This window comes from Saccostrea cucullata, unplaced genomic scaffold, assembly GCF_032062105.1.
Source record: "Saccostrea cucullata isolate Sc308-1 unplaced genomic scaffold, CSIRO_AGI_Scuc_v1 ctg837, whole genome shotgun sequence".
NCBI lineage: Eukaryota > Metazoa > Mollusca > Bivalvia > Ostreida > Ostreidae > Saccostrea > Saccostrea cuccullata.
The window spans coordinates 329,614-351,781 of NW_026929710.1; the positions used below are offsets into that span (position 1 = coordinate 329,614).

Here is a 22,168-nt window from a genome sequence, read left to right on the forward strand (position 1 = left end):
TACTCCGATCCCGATTTGTATGTAAAGAACTTTCCATTTCGTGCACCCCCTGCCACCCCTCGGAATAATCCCGCCTTAATTAATTGTTTTGCTAACAAATACCATATATTAAAAGGAAAAAAATGAAATAAAATAAAGAAGACCATTTTTTCGAGGGGAAGGGGGTTACATTATTTTTACGAGACGGTCATTCCATGAGGGGATGGGGGAGGGGGCGTGGCAATTCATTTTCTTTTCATGTCAACCAAGGACATTATTTAATTTCAGGATGGAAAAAGACAGTTTTACAGTTTATATAACTGTAGTAGAACACTTTATTTTATACTAAAAGTGCATCTATAGTCTATTAATAAATCACTTGATAAGTACTTTCTCCTTTGTATTATATAATTTGGTGGGGAGCTATTTCAAGATATTGTAGCCACTAATTAAGGGAGCAATCTTCCGATTTGAGCGACAGGAGGGGTTGCAAGTAAATAGAGATTCCTTGACTACCAAAAGAAAAAGAAAAATATTCCATACGATGCCATTCTTGGGGAGTACAAGCATGATTTTTTAACTGTTTGAAATTAATTCAGACGTCGCGCACGGTGTTGGTGTCAAAAAGTAAAAAAAAAATTACTATTGCGGCGGCATTTGCGCTATTTTCATAATTTTTAAACAATTCACTATATGAAAACTATATATCATTCGGTCGGTAATTGTATACTTAATACATTTTAACAAAAATATTGATAAAAAAATTCCATTTATCAAAGATATTAATTTAACTATTCCGTCAATTACGAGAAAAACGCATGTAGATCGGTAACAGGGGCGTCGTACACGCAATTACAAAATGTTGATAACTTCCTTAAAACAAATAATACAAACATAAAATTTGGCAGAAAAATACAAAATATAATGTTAATGATGTAAATTTTTAAAATTGTAATGTCATTTAATCCGTATGCTCTGAACGCGTCGCTCCAAATCCAAGACAGAGGTGTAGACGCGCGTTAATCGACGAAATATGGGATACACATAAAAAGTCTACTTAGAATAATAAATACATGAGCTAAATCTATTTTTGAATTACATTTCAATCATCCTTTTTGTGTGTTAAGAACTATATTTTATGAAAGACTGATATTTTGGGTTGATATGTATGTTATATTTCTGATATTAAGCCGATTTATTGTGAGGATGTTCAAGAAGATAGTGTGTCACAAAGTTCGGAGTTTCATTGTCACAAAGTTTTTAAGATTCGTAAAATGGTAAATTTTGTAATGCTGGGTGAAAAATTAATGTTGAAAATTATTTTAAATTCTACAAAATGTTGCCATGTTATTAAAGAAAAGATCACTAGACAGAAATTTAACTTGCGGTGTCTTAAATTTTTATTAATAATTGCTGTTTCACATATATGTACTACATGTAGCTATATGTCACAATTGAATTTGACGGCAAAAACGTCACATTTAAATGCTAAACTCAGATATTACCTTCATTTTAAGAATTCATTTTTCTAATTTGGCACCAAACGACATTTAATACAAAATTTGCAAAATCAAAACTTCATTTAGATATGAAACTGAATTGATTCTATTAATCAGTGTTTGTTTTACAGGCTTTTTACAATGTCAACATAAATGTCACACATTGTCCAAAAGTAATAAATCTAACTATAATTTTATAAATGTGGTAACATAAATCATATGTATAGTCATTAAAAATAGACATATTGAAAATGAGAAGATTTTTATGAAATGTGCATCTTTTGAAAAAGTTAATAGTATATTCCGAAATAATTTTCAATGGAATGATGACAAAATCTTAACAAAATATAAATGTCAACATAAATGTTACACACGTAAAAATTTGGCGTTTTGGCGTTATTACGTTCAATGCATAAAACGTAATATAACCTAAAGCGTCATTGGATATTTTTTCCCAAATAAACTTATTCTTACTGCTGATGAGGCTGATATGAATAAAAGCAAAATGTACCAATATTGATTAATCTTAAGAATAACATTAGGTTTTGAAAGTTGTATTTATATATATAAAAGTAAAACATGTGCATAGTATACTGTAGTACACTTTATAAGTACATGTATATAAATATAACTATATAATTATCCTTGTACCATTCAGAGTCCGAATTAAAACACGAGAAAAAAAATCACACAAACCAAAATTTATGTAAGGATATGATTTCCAATTTGAATAACCTGACTTAATATTAAAGTGTGTCAACTCTATTTGATGTTGTTATAAACTAATCTACATGACGAGTGTACATTGAATAGTCCAATATTGAATAAGGGTTAGGGGTTGTCGGAGGTTGTGATTTAGATAAAGTATCAGATTTTCACTACAATTAGTTATTTTTGTCATTTACCCAGAAAAACATCGTATGAAATGAAAAAAAAGTACTCTATTATGATTAAAACAGAAAAAAATGTATAAATTTACATAAAAATGGGTGTACCCATTGGGTTTTCAAACATTATACAAACCAAATTATTATATGCGCTCTCCACTCTTCGTAAATTGCAACAAATAATTTACAAAGAGCGAGATGAATGGTCTAATTTTAACAGAAGATGTTTGTAAAACCACCCCACACACACCCGAATCTCTACCCAGAGTTTTCGTTCCACAATGACATGTTGTTGCGAAGTGTATTACATTGTACGCTCTCTGGTGAGAGATTGATGCCCCCTCCCCCATTGGAATTTTTCTAAGTCCAAGGGACATAATTCTGTCCCGAATATCCTCGATCAGATCCAAATCAGAACATGACCTAGATATTAGTATGTGCAATATCTTGATTCCTTTCTTTCAAAGTAGACTAAGATGAAGGTCAAGGTCAAAAAACGTTGAAGAAATTAAACAAAGGAAGAAGTAAAGGAGAAAAAATTAGCACCATACATGCATAGAATTCAGATAGGGCCATGAAATTCACCATTGCTTAGGATTGTTGGGTCGATGATGCGACAACAGAATAGTGCAAGGATGATGATGCGATGGTGTAATATTAATGATCATGTTGTCATTGAGCGATGTTGAACATCGCTTTATCGTCATCGTCCCGATGTTATCACCATCGCGCCGTGTGCTCATTCCATCGAACCATAAGGAAACAGATGATTCATTCAATCTTTTACATATGTAAACCTTTTAATGAAGATATGTCATAAATATAAATGTATATAAATTATAGTGAAATTCAATGAAATAAATACAGAAGAAGGAATTCCACATTGTTTCAATAAAGAATAAGCGTCTTCATTTGCTGACGACACTATAGACTTACTCAAAACATTATGTACCAAGTTTTAACAGGCGATCCTTACTAACATTACCGCAGCCACCATCCAGTGGACAGCTGGACTTATATTAATTCCGTCAGATCTTCTTAACGCGCTCGATGTCATTTTAGTCATCGACACAGATGCATCAGCCTTTGGTTTTACTTTGCCTTCAAATAGAAAGAAGATTTAACAGTTACCAACAAGAGGCCCAAGGTCCACATCGCTCAATGGAGCACTGGCTAGGGAAAAAAATCAATGTGGTTTTAGGAGAGGGGGTAGGATTTGAACAAAATTTAATCTATACTAATTTAAAATATGCGTACATATTTTTTGATTGACTAATTTTTTCCTACGAGTTTGGACTTCATTGTGGTCCTACTCACACACCCCCCTCCGGGGTCATGATTTGAACAATTTGAATTCTTATGTAAAACTTTGATCGTCCACTGTAGGGATTCCCACCCTACGCCCAGGGGCCATAATTTGAACAAACTTGAATCGAAACCACCTGCAGATGCTTCCATATAAATATGACCAATCAGGGCTTCGCTTTTCTGGAGAAAAAAAAACTTTTGAAGTTTTTTCCTATATATTCCTATGTAAAACTTTGATCACCCACTGTGGTTTTAGCTTACCCCTTGGACTTATGATTTGAACAAATGGAATCTACACTACCTGAGGATACTTCCATACGAGTTTCATCTTTCCTGGCCGACTGGTTCTTGAGAAGATTTTTTTTAATTTTTCGATAATTCATATTTATATTCCACTTGGAAATCGGCTTGGCCCCTCATATATAAAAAGAATTGAATTCCCTTCACCCAAGGATGCTTTGTGGCAGGTTTGGTTAAAATTGGCCCCGTGGTTCTTGAGAAGAAGTTGAAAAAAAATGTGAAAAGTTTACGACTACAACGACGGCAGACCGCGGAAAAAAATATGGTCAGAAAAGCTCACTTGAGCCTCCGGCTCAGGTGACCTAAAAACGGTAAGAGACCTAATTCATGCATTAAAGAATAAATGGTAACTAAAGAACTTAAGCTGAAAATGACAAGATTTTAATATATAAACTTTTACTGTGACCTGTTATAAATTGTTTTTACATTTTTTTGTTGGTTTTGCTGCTGCTGTTCTTTGCAGTTTGTAAACAGCTCGAATTATCTCCGTCTCTATTTCCGAATGTTTATGTTCCGGATGCTTTGCTTGTCCTTCAACCGTCGCCGCCATTGCACACTGGAAGTTTCCCGGTAGGGCGTCGCATTCGTCAAGAGGAATGTTTACAGCAAAGTTTGCTTCTTCACCTAAATATATGTATGGTGTGTATTAGTATCCCAGATACTTATTATAACATTTGTTAAAAAATCTAATGATGATATATGGAGAAAATGAATAATATTTAAGCTTAAAACACAAGAGAAAGCATGTGACTCTTAAACATAAGAGGTGGGATCAGATGCCACGAAGGAGTAAGCATCTATTGCTGACCAGTCAAACCCGCCAAGCGCGCTCCTTGCATGATCGGGGAAATAAAATCAGAAAAATTCTTAGATAATGCAGTGAGTAAATAATGGCCAAGCAATTAACATGAAAAAAAGTTCATCTGCAATTGTCTTTGTGATATTTTGTATTAAATGACCAGACCATTGTATCGACCACAGACAACATTTCACAATTTTATAATCGTGTTATCAGAGGATAATATCCTGTCAAATATATTCACCTAGCCCCAAGTTGCCACTCGCATCTTTCGCCTTCAGCATTGCTGAGAACTGTGGGAACATTCGGATGTTGTAGGGATCTGTCCACACTTTGGTCTTTGTAAGCCCTGCCAGGAGGACGCGTGCTTGGGGTATCATCCACAGGGGCTGGTAGAAGATGAAGATCCCCAGCACTTCTGTCACGTCATCAACATACTTCTCCTCAATTCCACACTTCACTGTGACTTGTCTCTTCTCACCTTTCTCTGCTTCCTGAAGTTTTATTTCTGCTACTCCGAAACCTCCAAAGATTTTAAATAAGAAATAAAAAAGAAAAAAATTCATTATCCTGTAACATTTATAATACTTTTGCATCATTCTCAGGTGGATTTCATATTAAAGAGGCGTACTGCATAATTCAACCATTGGATTGGATTAATATACCTTCTCTGTTGAAACTCTCTGCCAGAAATTTGCTGTACTCTTCAGAAAGTTCGTCCTATAAAGAAACATATCCATATTTTTATTTCCAAGCATTTTATTCAAATTTTAGAATATCTACAAGAATCGGATTATTATAATAAGATTTGAATAAAACTACGAAGCAATTTTTATGAGAAATACATATATGTCAATTTATTTTATTCACAGTTTTTACATTGCTAAACATTCTCAACAAATACAAAGCTAAATAAATGTTTCACGACAATTATTATTCGCGAGTTAACGTTGGTCGTGAAACTCGTTGGTATTCCGCATAAATGATACTAAAACAAAGTCCAAAGTAGTTTTAGACCTGATTTAGTCCATTTTTGTCGTTATCCAGATCTTTGAACTTCAAAGATGAAATTTAGAAATCGTTCATGTCGACTACCACAGTGTATTGTACGTTTTAAGATTTTTAAGAATACATGTGTGATATTATAATATATCAAGTCAACTTGTTCTCACCCCCCTGGCCATGACTTCTGGAGAAATAAATACTACATTCGGGAAGAGCTATAAGCACATTTCTTTCAGCATCTAGTTCACTTACAAAATTTGTCCGAACCGGAGAATTTTAAATGGTACATTTACCATTGAATGAATGAATGAAATCTGTGGAGATAACGAAAAGAGTCCATTTAACTTTAAAAATAAGCGCGGAGCAAACAAGGGCCCTCAATACATCAACGTTGGGATCAGGTGCCTTGGAAAATTGAGTATCCCTTGCCGACCGGTCACATTAAAAAATGGAGATAAAGAACAGTAATGAAGTTTATAAGTTCAGTGAAAAAAACTGAAGAATTTCGCGAAAAAGACGATGGAAAATTAGTTCTTCAAATTTAGATTTTACTTCTAATCGTCACATCCTTGTTTTTACTGGAATTTCAGGTTTAAGAAAACCACACACACACACACACGCACACACACACACACACACAGAGAATTCAAAGTACTTTCATCAAGCAGGCACTTTTAGACTCGAATAATGCAACAAGTATTGAAATATTAAACAATTATTTGGAATTTATAGAGCACCCACTAAAATTCTGGTGCGGTGCAAAGCACATTATAAATAAATAACCCCTTTGATATTTTATTCTTAAGTACTAAAGCTTATTTAAGTTACGTCTTAATAAAATATTTGGGTAGAGAACTCATATGGAGAATTTGCAATGTCCTGTTATATAACCAAACATAGATAGTAAATTCGTTCACATGTTAGTTAAAAAAAAGGAATACATATACCGATACATGTACGTACATACGTATGGGAACCACCACTGGGTTTCTTCTGCATACCTAGAGAATAAAAAGAACCAGAAGTCTCTGTCGAGACTGTAGCTCTACTGGTTTGTACTTAAAACAAAGGAAGAGAGAAGAGGCCATTGTCATCAGACCAAAACTGTAGGAGGAGTAGCGTTTAAAAGGAATTTCACAGAATTTCACAGAAATTTCTATTTTTAGTAACCACGGCAACACTGTTCATCAAAATCAAAAACCAATGCACTACATTATGTATCTTAGTTTAGTCTACTTGAGTGCCAAGTTATATAGAAATCAAACCAAAACTGTAGAAGGAGTAGCGTTTAAGGAATGAGATTTAACTACTGATAAAATTTCTACTTTTAAACTTATAATACCATTACATTAGCAAAAAATCAACATGCGTTACCACGGGTTTTGAAAAGATATCAAATTATGAAATTTTTTGCACTATTCAAAGAAAAATGTACAAAAATTACAAAACATAAATCCCAGATTTTTTTTCATCATAAATTGTTTTAAAAAAGGTGTACAGATCCATATATCATAAAAAGTATTTCACACATTTCTATTAGTGGAACTCTTTAGGTTGCGTATGACCTTAAAATGAATTTCACAGAAATTTCTACTTTTAGTATCTATGGCAACACCATTCATTAAAATCAAAAATCGATGCGCCAAAGGAATTTCATAGAAATTTCTATATTTAGTAACCACGGCAACACTGTTCATCAAAATCAAAAACCAATGCACTACATTATGTATCTTAGTTTAGTCTACTTGTGTGCCAAGTTATATTGAAATCAGACCAAAACTGTAGAAGGAGTAGCGTTTAAAATGAATTTCACAGAAATTTCTACTTTTAGTAACCATGGCAACACCATTCATTAAAATCAAAAACCGATGCACAGAATTATGTATCTTAGTGTAGTCTACTTGTGTGTCAAGTTATATTGAAATCCGACCAAAACTCTAGGAAGAGTAGCATTTTGAAAAAATTGTTTAAAGACAGAACGGACAGACAGCTAGATAGACGGACGGACGATGAACACCATACTATCGCATATTAAATCAGCAACGCAATCAGTCGATTATGACCAAACCGCATTCAGAAAAACAAAAGATTCAAGAATTTCAATGGAGTTCTTTGCATAACACCTTTTACACTGCATAAAAAAACTCAGCAAAATGGGTTTATGAAACAAGAGGCCCAGGGGTTACATCGCTCACCTGAGCTAGGAAAAAGCACAAATCAGATCCGAATTGAAAGTTTACCGAGGGGGTGGGAGGGGGGGGGGGGCTTGAATTCTAATACTCTTTGAGAATGTCTCCATATCAATACTACATATAACTTATTGAAAAAGTTCTTGAGAAAAAGATTTTTAATGATTTTTTTTTTTAACATTTTGTTTGTATATACAGTATTGCTTTGTAATAATATGAATTTGACTCCCCATCCCCCCTACCTCAAAGGATACTCATGATTTGAACAAATTTAAATCTTCAATGCATGAAGATGCTAACATGTCAATATGGCTAAACCACAGGCACTTGTTTCTGTAGTAAATTTTTGACCAATAGTATAATAATAACACAAGGGTGTTATTATTATACTAGTACTATGGGTTAAAATTTATTCCCGAAACAAGTGACTGTTGGCTAAACATATCTTTTCTGTTATTTGGATTTTTCCCTTTATTTTCCTACGTAAAACTTTGATCCACCATTGAGACCCTTCCCTACCCTTGGGGGTTATGATTTGAACAAATTTAATCATACACTATCTGAGGATGATTCCATATATTTATTATTAATATCAATAATCATGGCTTTGCAGTACTTGAGAAGAAAATTTTAAAAGATTTCCCTATATATTCCTACGTAAAACTTTGATCGGTCATTGTGGCCCCACCCTACACTATGGGGGTCATGATTTGAACAAAGTTGAATGTACACTACCTGAGGAGAATTCAACTTGAGTTTCATCTTTCCTGTCCGTATGGATCTTGAGAAGAATTTTTTTTTAAAGATTTTACCTTTATATTCCTATGTAAACCTTTGATCGGCCATTGTGGCCCCACCCTACACCCAGGGGTCATGATTTGAACAAACTTGAATGTAACTTACTGAGGATGATTCAACATAAGTTTCATCTTTCCTGTATCTATGCATCTTGAGAATAAGATTTTTAAAGATTTTTCCTAGGCTATATATTCCTATGCATGTAAAACTTTGATCAGCCATTGTGGCTCAACCCTACCCCCGGGGGTCATAATTTGAACAAACTTGAATGTACACAACCTGAGGATGATTCAACTTGAGTTTCATTTTTCCTGGCCCAGTGTTTCTTGAAAAGATTTTTTAAGAATTCATAATTATCTCCCCTTGGAAGAGGACGTGGCCCTTCATTTGAACAAACTTGAATCCCCTTCACCCAAGGATACTTTGTAGCAAGTTTGGTTGAAATTGGTCTAGTGGTTTTTGAGACGAAGATGAAAATGTGAGAAGTTTACAACAACAATGACAACGACGACAACAACGACGACGATAGACAACGGACAAATTTTGATCAGAAAAGCTCATTTGAGCCTTCGGCTCAGCTGAGCTAAAAATGCTTTTTTTGTAAATCAAACATTTAATAATGAAAGTAAGAAACTTTTTTTAATGATGTAAACACGTCAAACCACTTTTAGAGTAATTTATTAATAAATAATTTTAAAAATACATGTAGTGAATTCAATCAAAGAAGAATGTACAGTTTGGGCTTTATTGCGCCCTAAAAATTTAATGTTCTTAAAAAGTTATGAAATTGACTTTATAAATTGTTGAGTAGATGAATATGATAAATCATTAAAGAATATGGTATGAAGGAGGACCATTCTGGAAATATGACGTTATTAATTTGGTACATTTCTAAGTTTAATGCAGAATAGCCTCAGAATGACTCATTTCTGTGCTTATTTTCCTTTAGAAAATAGTGTCTGCCACCGTTGCCCACTTCAGTGTTTGGATATATTGTGTAAAAAATGCTTTAAAAAATCACATATCTCAAAATCTTTGTGGGCGACGGTGGCAGAGTATGTTTTCTGAAAGAAAATTCCACTGAAAATTGATGTCTTCTGCAACCTTTTAAGAAAATACGGGAAAATGCATACGTATATGACGTCACAATTAGCATTCAGGAGGTCCTATGAGAAAAATGATGTGTGTATTCTTACTCCATGGAATTTCTATTATTCAGAAAGAATAAATCTTAATTTCTTATATCACTTTCATATTTTAGAAAAATACAGAGCTTAATTTGTATTGAAACTGTACCTTATTCTTTGATATACATGTATTATTTTACTGGGATTTACTGGTGAACCAAAAAATATTCGAATCTGAATTAACACTTTGATTTATGTATAAAAGTGGTCAATACGGAAAAGATGAAACAGCATAAAGTATGAAAATTAGAATACTTAGTCTAGTATTACTAATTCTGTGCTCCTTCTTGTTCATACGTAAGGGTTAATGCACGAGTAGCGCTCCATTCCTTAAAACTAATGGAGCCGAGACCCATAACTTTAAAGGAATGGAGCGCTACGAGTATATTAACCCGCGTAAAATCAACCTTTCGAAATGATCGTAATTATTGTTTGTTAATATATATATTATAAAGAATATTTATTTAATACACTGTAAATATATATAAATTACATATTAGTAGTATTCAACTTATATACTGTAAAATCATATATTTTCGTGGGGTCAAATTTTCGTGGTTTGAGGAAAAATTCTTGATTCGTTGGGATTTGATTCGTGGATATAGAATTGTTGAGTAGTTATGTATGTCAAATTTTGCAATTCATGGTGGACATGAATTCGTGGGTCTCTTCACACCTCGAAAACAACGAAAATTAAACCCTATATGGGACTAAAGTTTTAAAATATATAAAATAAATATGATTTTCCAAACAAACATTACTAACAAACATTTTATCTTTTGAAAAAGAAGACCTCATCGCATGATTAAATGCAGTCATTTTTATTATTCTTAATGTCCGGGGAAAAGGTAATGACCTTGACCTGACCTTCACTCTAATATGAAACGGTCAAAACTTAACTGATACCATCACTTAGTAATATTGTTTTCTTGATTCTGTGAAAATTTCATAAATTTTTAAATACCAGAAATACAGTTTTGTGTGCGAAGAATCCTACCTTAAAAAAAAGAGTGATGTCACATGTGGATTTTACTACACTGTAGTATATCTCACTTTAGAAATGACACTTAAGGTGACACTTAAGTAGTTATTGATTAAAGTTACATGTTTTATAAACTGATAAAAATACTCACATATATCTAGCTTGTCTTTAAAGTTAAAAGAATCTTTTATTAAAAGTGATTTTGAATCTTTCAGAGTCACAGCGTTTTCACAAACAAAGTCCCCATTTATAGGTTCACATTGATGAAGTATGAAATACACCGTCACAAAACTTTTACTAGAGCCTGCAAGAAAAATATAAAAAAAATCTCTCATTATTTCATTTTTCCACAGCCTGGTAAAATAAGAAAATATTTTTAAAAAATAGATAGATAAATAAATAAAGTTATTAAATAAATAAATACATAAGGGCTAATTTATTCAATGGCATAAATACACACTTGCATTACGTGTTTGTACAATTTCGAAATTCCGGTTTTATTAAAAAATTCAGAAAAATGATTTGAACTTATATAAAGGCATTTTGCCCCGTTAATTAAGAAGGGATACATATATTTTTGCCTTGTCCGTCTGTTTGTCTAGCTGTTTGTCCCCAAAAACTTTAACTTTACACATAACTTTTGACGGGGTGGGGCTATGGCTTTTACACAGGTGTATTCCTTGCAACAAGACTTTTAATTGGGTACCTCCAAATTTGACATTTTGACCTGGAGTTTGACACATTTTTGCTCCAAATTCCGAACCTTTTTTTTGGTCATAACATTTGTATGGTTGGTGCTAGGACTTCGCAAATGTATTCTTTGTGACAAGACCGTATCGCCTTCTTTGGTCGTACCTTTTGAACAGTAGGTGCTAGGATTTTTATACTTCTAAATATATTCTTTGTGAGAAGACCTTCTATTGGACACCAACAACTTTGTCCTATTGACCCTGACCTTAGAGATTGACCTACTTTAAAAAATATTTTACCTTGGCCATAACTTTTAACGGTAAATGCTAGGGCTTTCATACTTCACGTATCTAATCCTTGTGACAAGTAAATGTAGAAATGAAGCACTTTTGAGTTTTTGTTAATTTTCACGATGCAGTGCTTTGAATGAAAGTAGTAAAATTCCAGTCAAGAAGACTATCATGTTGTAAATTTTGAATATACTAGGGGGAGGTAAATGCAAAATTTACAACATGATAACAGTTATCATGTTGTAAATTTTGCATTTACCTCCCCCTAGTAAATTCAAAATTTACAACATGATAAGACGGACGAAAGAACAGACGATAGCAAGTAACTTCTATACTATGAAATAGGATAAGCAAAACAAAAAACTGATATATGTCAGATCTAGATAAACTAACTATCATTTCAGTCTTCATAAAAAGGTGTTGTTTATAGGGGCAGAAATACTGACTTTTCGTAACAGTGGCTTGAATATTTCTATTTCCCAGTGCTGAAATGAAAAAATGCGGCACAAACTTAGCACTCTTCCTTCGCCATCTAGCATTACTTGAACCAAACATGTCGTCTTTAGCTTCAGATTCTGAAAGAAAAATAAGATGCCAGTAATCACAAGTTTTTGATGAGATTGAAGATTTTTAGACAAGCTTAAAAAAGGCTAAATAAAATAATGGGATTTTAACTTAAATTATTTTTAGCTCATGTGAGCTTCCATTTGTCCAACATTTGTCCGTCCGTTTGTCAATAAGACTGTCCATGACAGTAAACGTTTTATATTTCCATCTTCTCCAGAGCAACTTGTCCAATTTCACTCAATTTTGCATTGTCACCATAAAATCATTCACCAATCCAATTTCCAATCTATTTTCTGAGTTATTTGCTTTGGAATAGGGTGTTTTCCTTCATTTGTACAAACTTGAATCCCCTGCCAAGGTTGATTAAAATTGGCCCCTTGGTTCTTAAGAAGAAGATGAAAATTGAACAGTTTATGACAACAACAACATTAACAATGACAGACAACGGACAAATTTTGATCAGGAAAGCTCACTTGAGCCTTTGGCTCAGGTGAACTAATAAAATGAAAGTAAATGGAGACTATATTCACCTATTATGCTATATATTCCTTTTATTTTTTTATCAGGTGACCTCCATTCAATCCTGAAGGCTTTATTTTCCTTGACCTTTTTTTTGAAAAGTAGTTGCCCATCCTTATCTTTTGCTTCCATGTTTGGTTTACATGTCAGGATCAGAATTTTGGCATCGTCTGCTATCTGGATACTGCCCTCAACATCAAGGGTCCTCCTATCTGAATAATATAAGTATAATGTAAGCTATAACCTCGACATGTAAAATGTTTATTTACTATTAATTTTGGGGGTATACCAGATCGATCACTGCACAAAAAGATTACAAGATTTTTCGAAAAGGATGGTTATTTGTTATTCCCGCCTAAACACTCTAAGAAATTTTCAAATAGTTAACATATTAGATGAATTTTTAATGTATTTTATAGAAAATTATATGGATTTTCGCAAAATATTATTATTTGGAAAAACAAAGAGAGATAACTTTAAAATTTTGGAAAATAAAAACTGTGTTTTTCATATTGAAATCAACAAAAAACGGAAAATATTTTTAAAACATCTGTTCCCCCCAGTGTCACAAAAATTCCTTTTTACAGGTAATATGGAATGTTATTTCACAAATTCATACCAAAGCTTTTTGTGTGACAAGGGGGGGGGGGATGTATGTTTATTGACAAAAAACGATAAAAAATGCTTATTTTCCACCAATTTCAAAGCGATTTACAACTGAAACAAATTTTATTGATATATTTATGTTTTATTTATTTGCCTGAACATATGAAAAGATATAAGGAACTTTTAACCATATCCAAGACTATTTCAAAATATGGTGATGCTTGAAACTCCGATTTCAATGAAAAATATCGTCTACCCCTTTTTTCAAGAGCTGGAATTATGATAATTTACTGTTTAACCCTGGTATTAAGACAATACATCAATTAGCATTGAACTGTTCTTTGTATTAAACAAAGATTTTATGGCCAAATTGCTATTTCTATTAAATTAAATGGTTCCAAAATGTAGGCGGGAATCGAGAGTTAGCGTGCGTATTTCTTTCCATTATTTCCAAGATTTTTCAGAAAAGGCTGGTTATTTGGGCTTATTCCAGGTAAACACAATAAGAAAAGCACAAAAATATACCTGTTCACCCTAACATGCCTAAGAAGGCCCCTTAATGGAATTTGATAATCGTTGATCCTGGTGAGTAGCCTTTCGCGAAGCACATTATGTATGTTGGATAGATCTTCATCAGATGTCACTTAAGTTTTGATGAATGAATAGAAATTTCTGGGTAACTGCATATTTGTTCATCAACAAACAAGCAAACTAGTTTTGTGGTATTTTGGTACAACTGTATAGAGAACAACAGTCCAATTTTTGACTAATGAGTATACAGCTGTACAAAGTGCAACAGTCCGATTTCTGACTAATGAGTATACAGCTGTATAGAGTACAATAGTCCAATCTCTGACTAATGGGTATACACCTGTATAAAGTACAACAGTCCAATCTCTGACTAATGAGTATACAGCTGTATAAAGTACAACAGTCCAATCTCTGACTAATGGGTATACAGCTGTATAAAGTACAACAGTCCAATCTCTGACTAATGGGTATACACCTGTATAGAGTACAATAGTCCAATCTCTGACTAATGAGTAAACAGCTGTATAGAGTACAACAGTCCAATCTCTGACTAAGTACAACAGTCCAATCTCTGACTAATGGGTATACAGCTGTATAGAGTACAACAGTCCAATCTCTGACTAATGGGTATACAGCAGTATAAAGTACAACAGTCCAATCTCTGACTAATGAGTATACAGCTGTATAGAGTACAACAGTCCAATCTCTGACTAATGAGTATACAGCTGTATAGAGTACAACAGTCCAATCTCTGACTAATGGGTTTACACCTGTATAGAGTACAACAGTACAATCTCTGACTAATTAGTAAACAGTTGTATAGAGTACAATAGTCCAATTTCTGGCTACTATGTATACAGCTGTATAGAGTACATCAGTACAATCTCTGACTAATGAGTATACACCTATATAGAGTACAACTTATGTAAGACATATTAAGACAATCTTGAAAAACATTTAAGTTGTGATGACGGACAAGAATTAAAGGGAGTTCATAACAGTAAAAGACTAGATGTGATGAAAAGCCACGAATGAAACAAACAGCAAAAATTTCAAATTCCATATTTAGTTTTATATTTGTTCTAATTCTGTATTTTGTTTTTAAATGCCTAGTACACAGTCAATTTTAAACTTATGAGTATACATTAATCCCCACAAAGTTAAACATGTTAAAGAGCGAAATCTAAATATGTCTTATATTTCCCAAGTTCAAGAAGTATTTAACCTGTGTCAAAAATCATCAGACCATGACGAGATAACTCTGACCAAGACAAAGAGGGATAACTCTGTCAAAAATCATCGTTCCAAATTCGAACAAGGCTTGTATGTTTTGATAAAATACTTGCACATGCAATTTTAACCTTGTAACTGTATAATATATACATCCCTACAAAAGTATAAGAGAGTGGAAACTGAAAATGTCTACAGCATGTACAGTTTTTGTTCAAATTTTTTTTTAGTTCAAGAGGGATAACTCTGTCAAAATTCATCATGCCATAGCCGTATTCTAACCTGACCTGCGGACGTATCCATGTTCCATATGTGAGTTGAATGTGTGAAACTGTTGCCGAGAAAATAAATGGAAAGTCAGTCATGAAGGAATGACAGAATGGCCGAATGGTGGAACTGGGCAACACTAGTTATATGTCCCTGGCCATTTCACGGTGGGGCAAAAAAAGGGAAAATGCAATAAAATTATAATAGTGTTAAATTTTCCCATTTTCCCACAAACCTGAAATAGACGTTGCACCTTCGTATTTTTCAAATTCCATGTGGTACAAAGTCAGTTTCTTCTTTCTTGTGTTCATCTGAAATTGAGATAAATGTCATATATACGACTATATATAATTCACCATCTACTTACTTTTCCAAGTCTGCAAGTTTGCAGCAAGTAAAATTATTCGCAGGAAGAACTTTTTGTTTGTATTATGTATAGATGATTGCCACTAGCTGTGATCTTTCAGTAAACATCGCAGCGATTGCTACAAGCTTGCAGCAAATTTACACAAACTGAACATTGCAAGAAACATACAGGCCAATCTGTTGTTCGAAGCAAATTTGCGAATCAAATTGATTGTTGCAGGTTAATCGCTAGAACAGTAAACATGAGTAAACAAGTCAAATAAGCAAATTAAATGCAGAATGTAATGGGGTCAACACAGAATTCGCCATATTGAAATGTTTGAATGGAAGTTGTAGATGTTTTAGTATTTTGTAAGGAATACGACATCTTCCAGAGAAAAGTGCACAAAGGTCCTGTATTTCTTTAAAAAAAAAACCTGTGAACTGGCGAATCTAAAACGGGACAAAATTGTTTGCCAAAGTGAAATTAAAGGCAAAACATGGGACGAAAATACTCCTGTATACAGTATTTACCAATTTGAATGATTTTAAAAGCGTATTAAATCTGGATGTAGGTGGACAATGGCACACATAACATCTGATTCGTTTGATTTTGTTTTATTTATATATGAAACAATATCTCTATAATTGGAAAATCCAATGTTTACTGCAAATTTTGTAAATGTATTTAAGGAATCACTGTCTAGTTTGGAGAGTATGCCAGGGCATCAACAATAGTGGGAGAACTTTTTGTTTGTAATTTGCATAACGGGCGAAGCCCGTTATGCTAAAATTATGCTACAAGTTGCAGCAAATTTAACGGGCTGAACGTTATGCAAGAAAATTATCCCATGTTTCCCACTATTGTTGATGTCCTTGGCAGGTTACTCTCCAAACTAGGCATGATAAACAAGTTATATTTCAAATTTCATTGTGAAATAAAATTGTAGACTTAGACATTAAAAATGTAGACTAATAGATTTAAATTACACGAGGACTCCCATGCCAATTTCAATAGTCCTCGCACACTGACGTCAAACAGAAAGGCAGCCGCACGAGATTTACATGCATATTTGGCCTGAAATTAAAGCGTCAGACACAGAGACAGATGCGCACGAGATTTGCATGATTTTAGGCCTCCTTAGCTACTGACCTATCGACACACACTAATTTACATTCCGGTAGAATTATCAAGAAATAAACCCCTCCAACTTTCAAACAGTTATCACAGAGAAAAAAAATAGAAATGGAAATATTGTAAAAATCACACATTTTCGTGAGGTCAAATTTTCGTGAGGTCAAAGTTTTAGGAAAAATTCTTGGTTCGTGGCAATTTGATTACGTGGATGTAGAATTGTTTAGTAGTAATGCATGTCACATTTTACCTTTCGTGATGGACATGAATTCGTGGCGCTCTTCACACCTCGAAAACAACGAAAATTAAGCCCTCACGAAAATTTGTGATTTCACAATGCTGCCAGCTTGCTTCATACTTGCTGCAAACTTGCTGCAAATACAAAGGTTTTTCATATGCTGCCATATTTTCTTTAGCCTCATTGCAGCAAGCTTGCAGCTATAACTGAAACAAGTTTGCAGCTATGTTTGCAGGTAAGCAATGGTTTTGTTAAGGGGGTAGGAGAGAAGTCATGTACATGCACTTCTACTATCTTAAAATCCAACTCACACTAAAAAGAAGTAAAATATAACTTTTGTAAGTTTTGTTTGAATGATTGACTTCGGTTCTGTTATCAAAGCATTATTTGTTCATAACCGATTTATCAAGATCTTATTTTTAAAGAGAAGTCTCTATATAATAAAAGGAATTTTGCAGTTGTTGTGCAAATAAACAAAAGTCCATGGCATTGCTTTACGCACGCGTGCGCATGTGTAATATGTATTTGGTGGGGAGGGAGTCCTATATTCAATATGCTAAAAATTGAACAGATAAACAATGAATATTAGTACAGTGTATCTTTTATCATTCTGTATTGCTTAGGGCTATATTTAGAGCTAAATCATTGTATAAATTTAATTTGTCAGTATTGTCAAAAGACACATGCAAAATTAAACTTGGTCCTTACCGATATCTGACCTATGCAGCTGGCAAGAAGGACAACTGAAACGAAAATTCCATTACTATTAAATAAGATCTGCATGGAATGCAAATCATGAGTATGTAATAAGGATTTTTTATCAAGTCTACATTCTTACATGAAAAAAATAAATGATTTTTTTCAAGTTCAATTTATTCATCAAACCAATTAATGGTACATGATGTACAATATATACAAAAAACAATATACGAGATACAGGTGAAATTTAAATGAAAAGATATTATCCAAACGAACCATGTGTTGTTTTCCTATCGTTTAATTTGATTTCTGAATATTTGAATTTTGAAAAACATCGTTTATCACCGTTACAAAAACCTGAAAAATCTTACAGAAGTGAAGGAAGTCTGCTGAAACAAATCACTGGTAATTTATGTATTCCACAAAATACATATTTCTCGGAGATACCGATGCATTGACTTAGCATCGTTTTTGAAAGTGGAGGGGGGAGGAGGGCAGCCAGAGAAAAAATTTACTAGCCTGAAAAAAAAATTGACACGCAAAAAAGGAAAATTTAAAGTGGCCCTAACCCGAAAATCCTATTTCATGGGGGTGGAGGGGGGGGGGGGGTTGTTGTAAGTAAAGGCCAACGTTTTTCAACACCAACTTCTTTCAATAACAAATTCTTTCCATATAATAACATTACTTTACTTTAGAAAAAAGTGGGGGGAAGGGAGAAGGCAACCAGCCTTTCAATGAACATTTCAACAGTAAAAGTTATGTCTGAAAAAAGAGGGGCAGCCCCCCCCCCCCTTTCCAAGCTGCTACGTGCCTGCAATGGTTAATTTAATATTAAATAAAGCATATTTCAATAAGTAATCATTGAATACACTTCTTTTTTACTGTCCAGTTTAAGACAAATACCGGTGCCGGTAAAACGATCACAGGAGTGGCCAGTTAATGACAGTTTCATAAATAAAGCAGTGTTAACAATATCACCAGTGAGCCTCGCAAATAATTAAGGCCATTCCAATAGGTTTTTAGTTTATGAATTAAATTAAACGAACACAAATTTAAAATTTACACATACAAATTATCTTAAGGAAGCTCTAAACACCAACAGAAACTGTTTTTTGGACTCAGGGAAAAATATATCATATAAAGATATGCATATTAAGACGTTTTCATTCATTTAGAACATAGGGTACATGCCTTATTTGCGCAGGAAAAATGTTCATCAAAGACAATGGAGTATTTGTGAGCAGAAATCACTGTTGTTTACTTACAAATTGGGAAAATAAATAAGACTAATTAATTAAATTTCTTACTCTTCACTCACTCTTGGTCTTATATAATTCTAAAACTATTTTAATCTATTATAAGTTACGTACATAATTAACGGTAAATAACAATTTCTTTAAGGACAGATGATACAAATAAAATAAATGGATGCCTGGATTGGTATATATTTTCTGGTCTTATTTCATTGAAAATGATGTAAAAAATAAATTTCTAGAATATAAAGAAATTGTAAACCTTCTATGATGTTCAAAATTCTATCCTTATTAATCTACACAAATATATTTTTCTCTTCAAATCCCATTTTTTTGAGAATTTGAATAAAAATTCAAAAACTACGCCGTTAAACTTATTCATTTTACTAATTAAATATGACTCAAGTTGTTATTTTCAAATTTTTTGACTAAAATTTGTTTGCATCCTCTGTCCTTAATCTATTTCTAAGGGCAGATCACTCTGCAAAAGATACCCAATAAATAGAGCTGTTTATAGTGTGCAGAGTTTAGACTTTAGAGTTTAGAGCGTCCTTAAAAACGCAATTTAATAATAATATTTAGGGATCAGTAGTTCTATCTCTTTTTGGTAGCATTTTTTTCCTCCAATAAACCAGTAGTTTAACTCTATGCGAAAAAAAATTCTAAATGAGTAATGTTGAAAAATTCTTAAAATTTTGTTGTCGTTTTTTTTTTCGTTTTGGTTTGTGTGTGTGTGTGTGTGTGGTTTTTTTTTCGAATAGAAATATGGGTTTTCGAATTTAAGGTGGGCGCTAAACAAGGGGAAAAAACGGGAATGGCCTTATTGTTTACATGACACACCGGTGAAAGTGATGACAGCAGTCTTTTTTTTTTTTTTTTTAGATTTTATAAAAGTGATTTGACTTTCATTTCCAAAAACTAAGCTACTTACATTGGTAAAAGTCCATTTTCTTCGTGTTTATTCACTTGAGCTTCACTGGTCAGTGTGGTCACCCACAAGATGTTAAATCTACGACAAAATACATTACAATCTATTATTATTATTATTACGACGTCGTCTGCTTTACAAATTACGTACTCCGATCCCGATGCGTAAAGTCCAGATCCCAGTTTTTCAAGACAACTTACTAAATCTTCAGCTGACTGTAAATAAATTTTGTAAAATTTATGATTTTGTTTAAAATTTCTGGAGTTAAAGTATCTTTACGACTTAATAAAACCATTACGTATTTATTATAAACAGGAAAGTTATATTTAAGTAGCAGAATTAAATTTGGGTCTAAAAGTTTGTAAAAATTTGTAAAACGGACCCCAAGATTTTTTATAATGATCAGTGGCGGATTTAAGGGGGGCGCACCCGGCGCCCCCCCCCCCCCCCCCAAAAAAAAAATAACGTAAATCACAGCTTCGTCTAGAAAATGTAAATATGTATACTTGGTAGACTTCATTTTTACCCTACAAAATCTCTTAAATCCAGGAGCTTCCGGGGGCTTCGCCCCCTGGACCCCCAAAATACATTGTATTTGTCATTTGCAAAATAATTTTCTTAAAAGCATTCTGTTTGTACACGCAAGTACACTGAAGTTGACAACAAAAAGATGCTTGAGTTTCTGATTGACAATATATGTCTTTTTTGGAGACAGGTCTTCAATTCCCAAGATGTGCGTTTGTATTTATTAGAAGCAGAATCTCTCCAAAATATTATTGGTGAAAGTATTAACGTATTGTCAATTAGCAATGGTTATTTCCAATGTATATATTTAATCTTATGTCAACACGATATACTCAGTAGTATCCCGGTGAGCTTGAGATAAAAGATACCAAAAAATCTGACACATCTGTTTCATATTTGGATATTTTACTTGAAAAATCAAACAACCAAGCTCTATGGCTATGACTACGGGCTCATATTGCCTGATAGATATGGAGATAACGAACAGTATTCGCGCTTAAAGTCTATAAAACAATACAAAATTTTTAATAGGAGAAGAGAAAAGACGGACCTCTAAAACACCAGCGGTGGGATCAGATGCCATGAAGGAGTGAGCATCCCCTGCCGACAGGTCACACCCGCCGTGTGCTCTTTTCATGAACGGGACCTAACGGTAAATCTGTAGACAATTCAGACAGTGTAAATGAATATAAATTGACCTAACAATTTTAAACATGAAAAACGTCAGTATTTGACTTAATGAAAAATTGTATTTGATGACGAGGTCATTCTATCGAACATGGAACTTACAAAATGGTGACTTTATTAAAATATTCTTATTTCATGTACTTGTTTAATTGTCAATAATTCACCTCGTTAAAAAATGTACACACGTAGATCGTGCTCTTGCGTATCGAATAGAGATATATAAATTCCGTATGCAGGTGATGAAGGTGTATTGCTGCATTAGTATGGGAAGTTGACGATAGAAAAGTTAAAGTCATCACGTTTATGACAGAGCTTGGTTGTTTCTCATAATTTCATTAATCAGAGTTTAATCTAAATACTCAATTCACAAAAAAAAAAGACTTCTTAATTTCTTAAGCTTTAAGCATTCTGCACGCCTTGTTCCCGCATCTTCTTAATTTGACGTCTAGCTCAAATTAAAGGAAGGGTCTGCATGGGAAAAATAATGATGCATATCTGCAACTGCATGAATATACCTATCATCAATATGGCATGTCAAATGTTGCAACATTTGATCTTTATCATTTTAATTGCAGAATTTTCCATTCGTATTGTGTATAATTTGTGTAATTTTCAATTTGTATTCTAAAATTTTCCATCTGCATTGGAAATATTTAGGTTAACTGAATCCTTTTTGGGATTTACTCCACGTTTTATTCCATGTAGTCTATTTTATTCCATTGAGG

The 22,168-nt window shown here is 33.3% G+C and overlaps 1 protein-coding gene across 1 annotated transcript; it reads right to left on the reverse strand.

Moving 5' to 3' along the window:
• Positions 1–3,143: 3,143 nt before the first annotated feature.
• Positions 3,144–20,352, reverse strand: LOC134281957 (uncharacterized). Its single transcript, XM_062764398.1, has 11 exons — positions 20,235–20,352; positions 18,060–18,094; positions 15,869–15,944; positions 13,011–13,211; positions 12,360–12,488; positions 11,085–11,237; positions 6,741–6,778; positions 5,438–5,492; positions 5,017–5,295; positions 4,400–4,597; positions 3,144–3,466 (listed from the first exon to the last, which is right to left on the reverse strand). The coding sequence occupies exons 1-11, from the start codon at positions 20,248–20,250 to the stop codon at positions 3,324–3,326; spliced, it is 1,323 nt and encodes a 440-aa protein (XP_062620382.1). The 5' UTR covers positions 20,251–20,352; the 3' UTR covers positions 3,144–3,323.
• Positions 20,353–22,168: the final 1,816 nt, after the last annotated feature.

Excerpts from the sequence above, each read along its gene's own strand:
- LOC134281957 (XM_062764398.1), bottom strand. Across the intron at positions 13,212-15,868 it reads AGGTGCAACGTCTATTTCAG|ATAGGAGGACCCTTGATGTT; the intron begins GTTTGTGGGAAA and ends TATATTATTCAG. Across the intron at positions 3,467-4,399 it reads AGCAAAACCAACAAAAAAAT|GCAAAGTAAAACCAAAGGCT; the intron begins GTAAAAACAATT and ends TTCTATTTGAAG.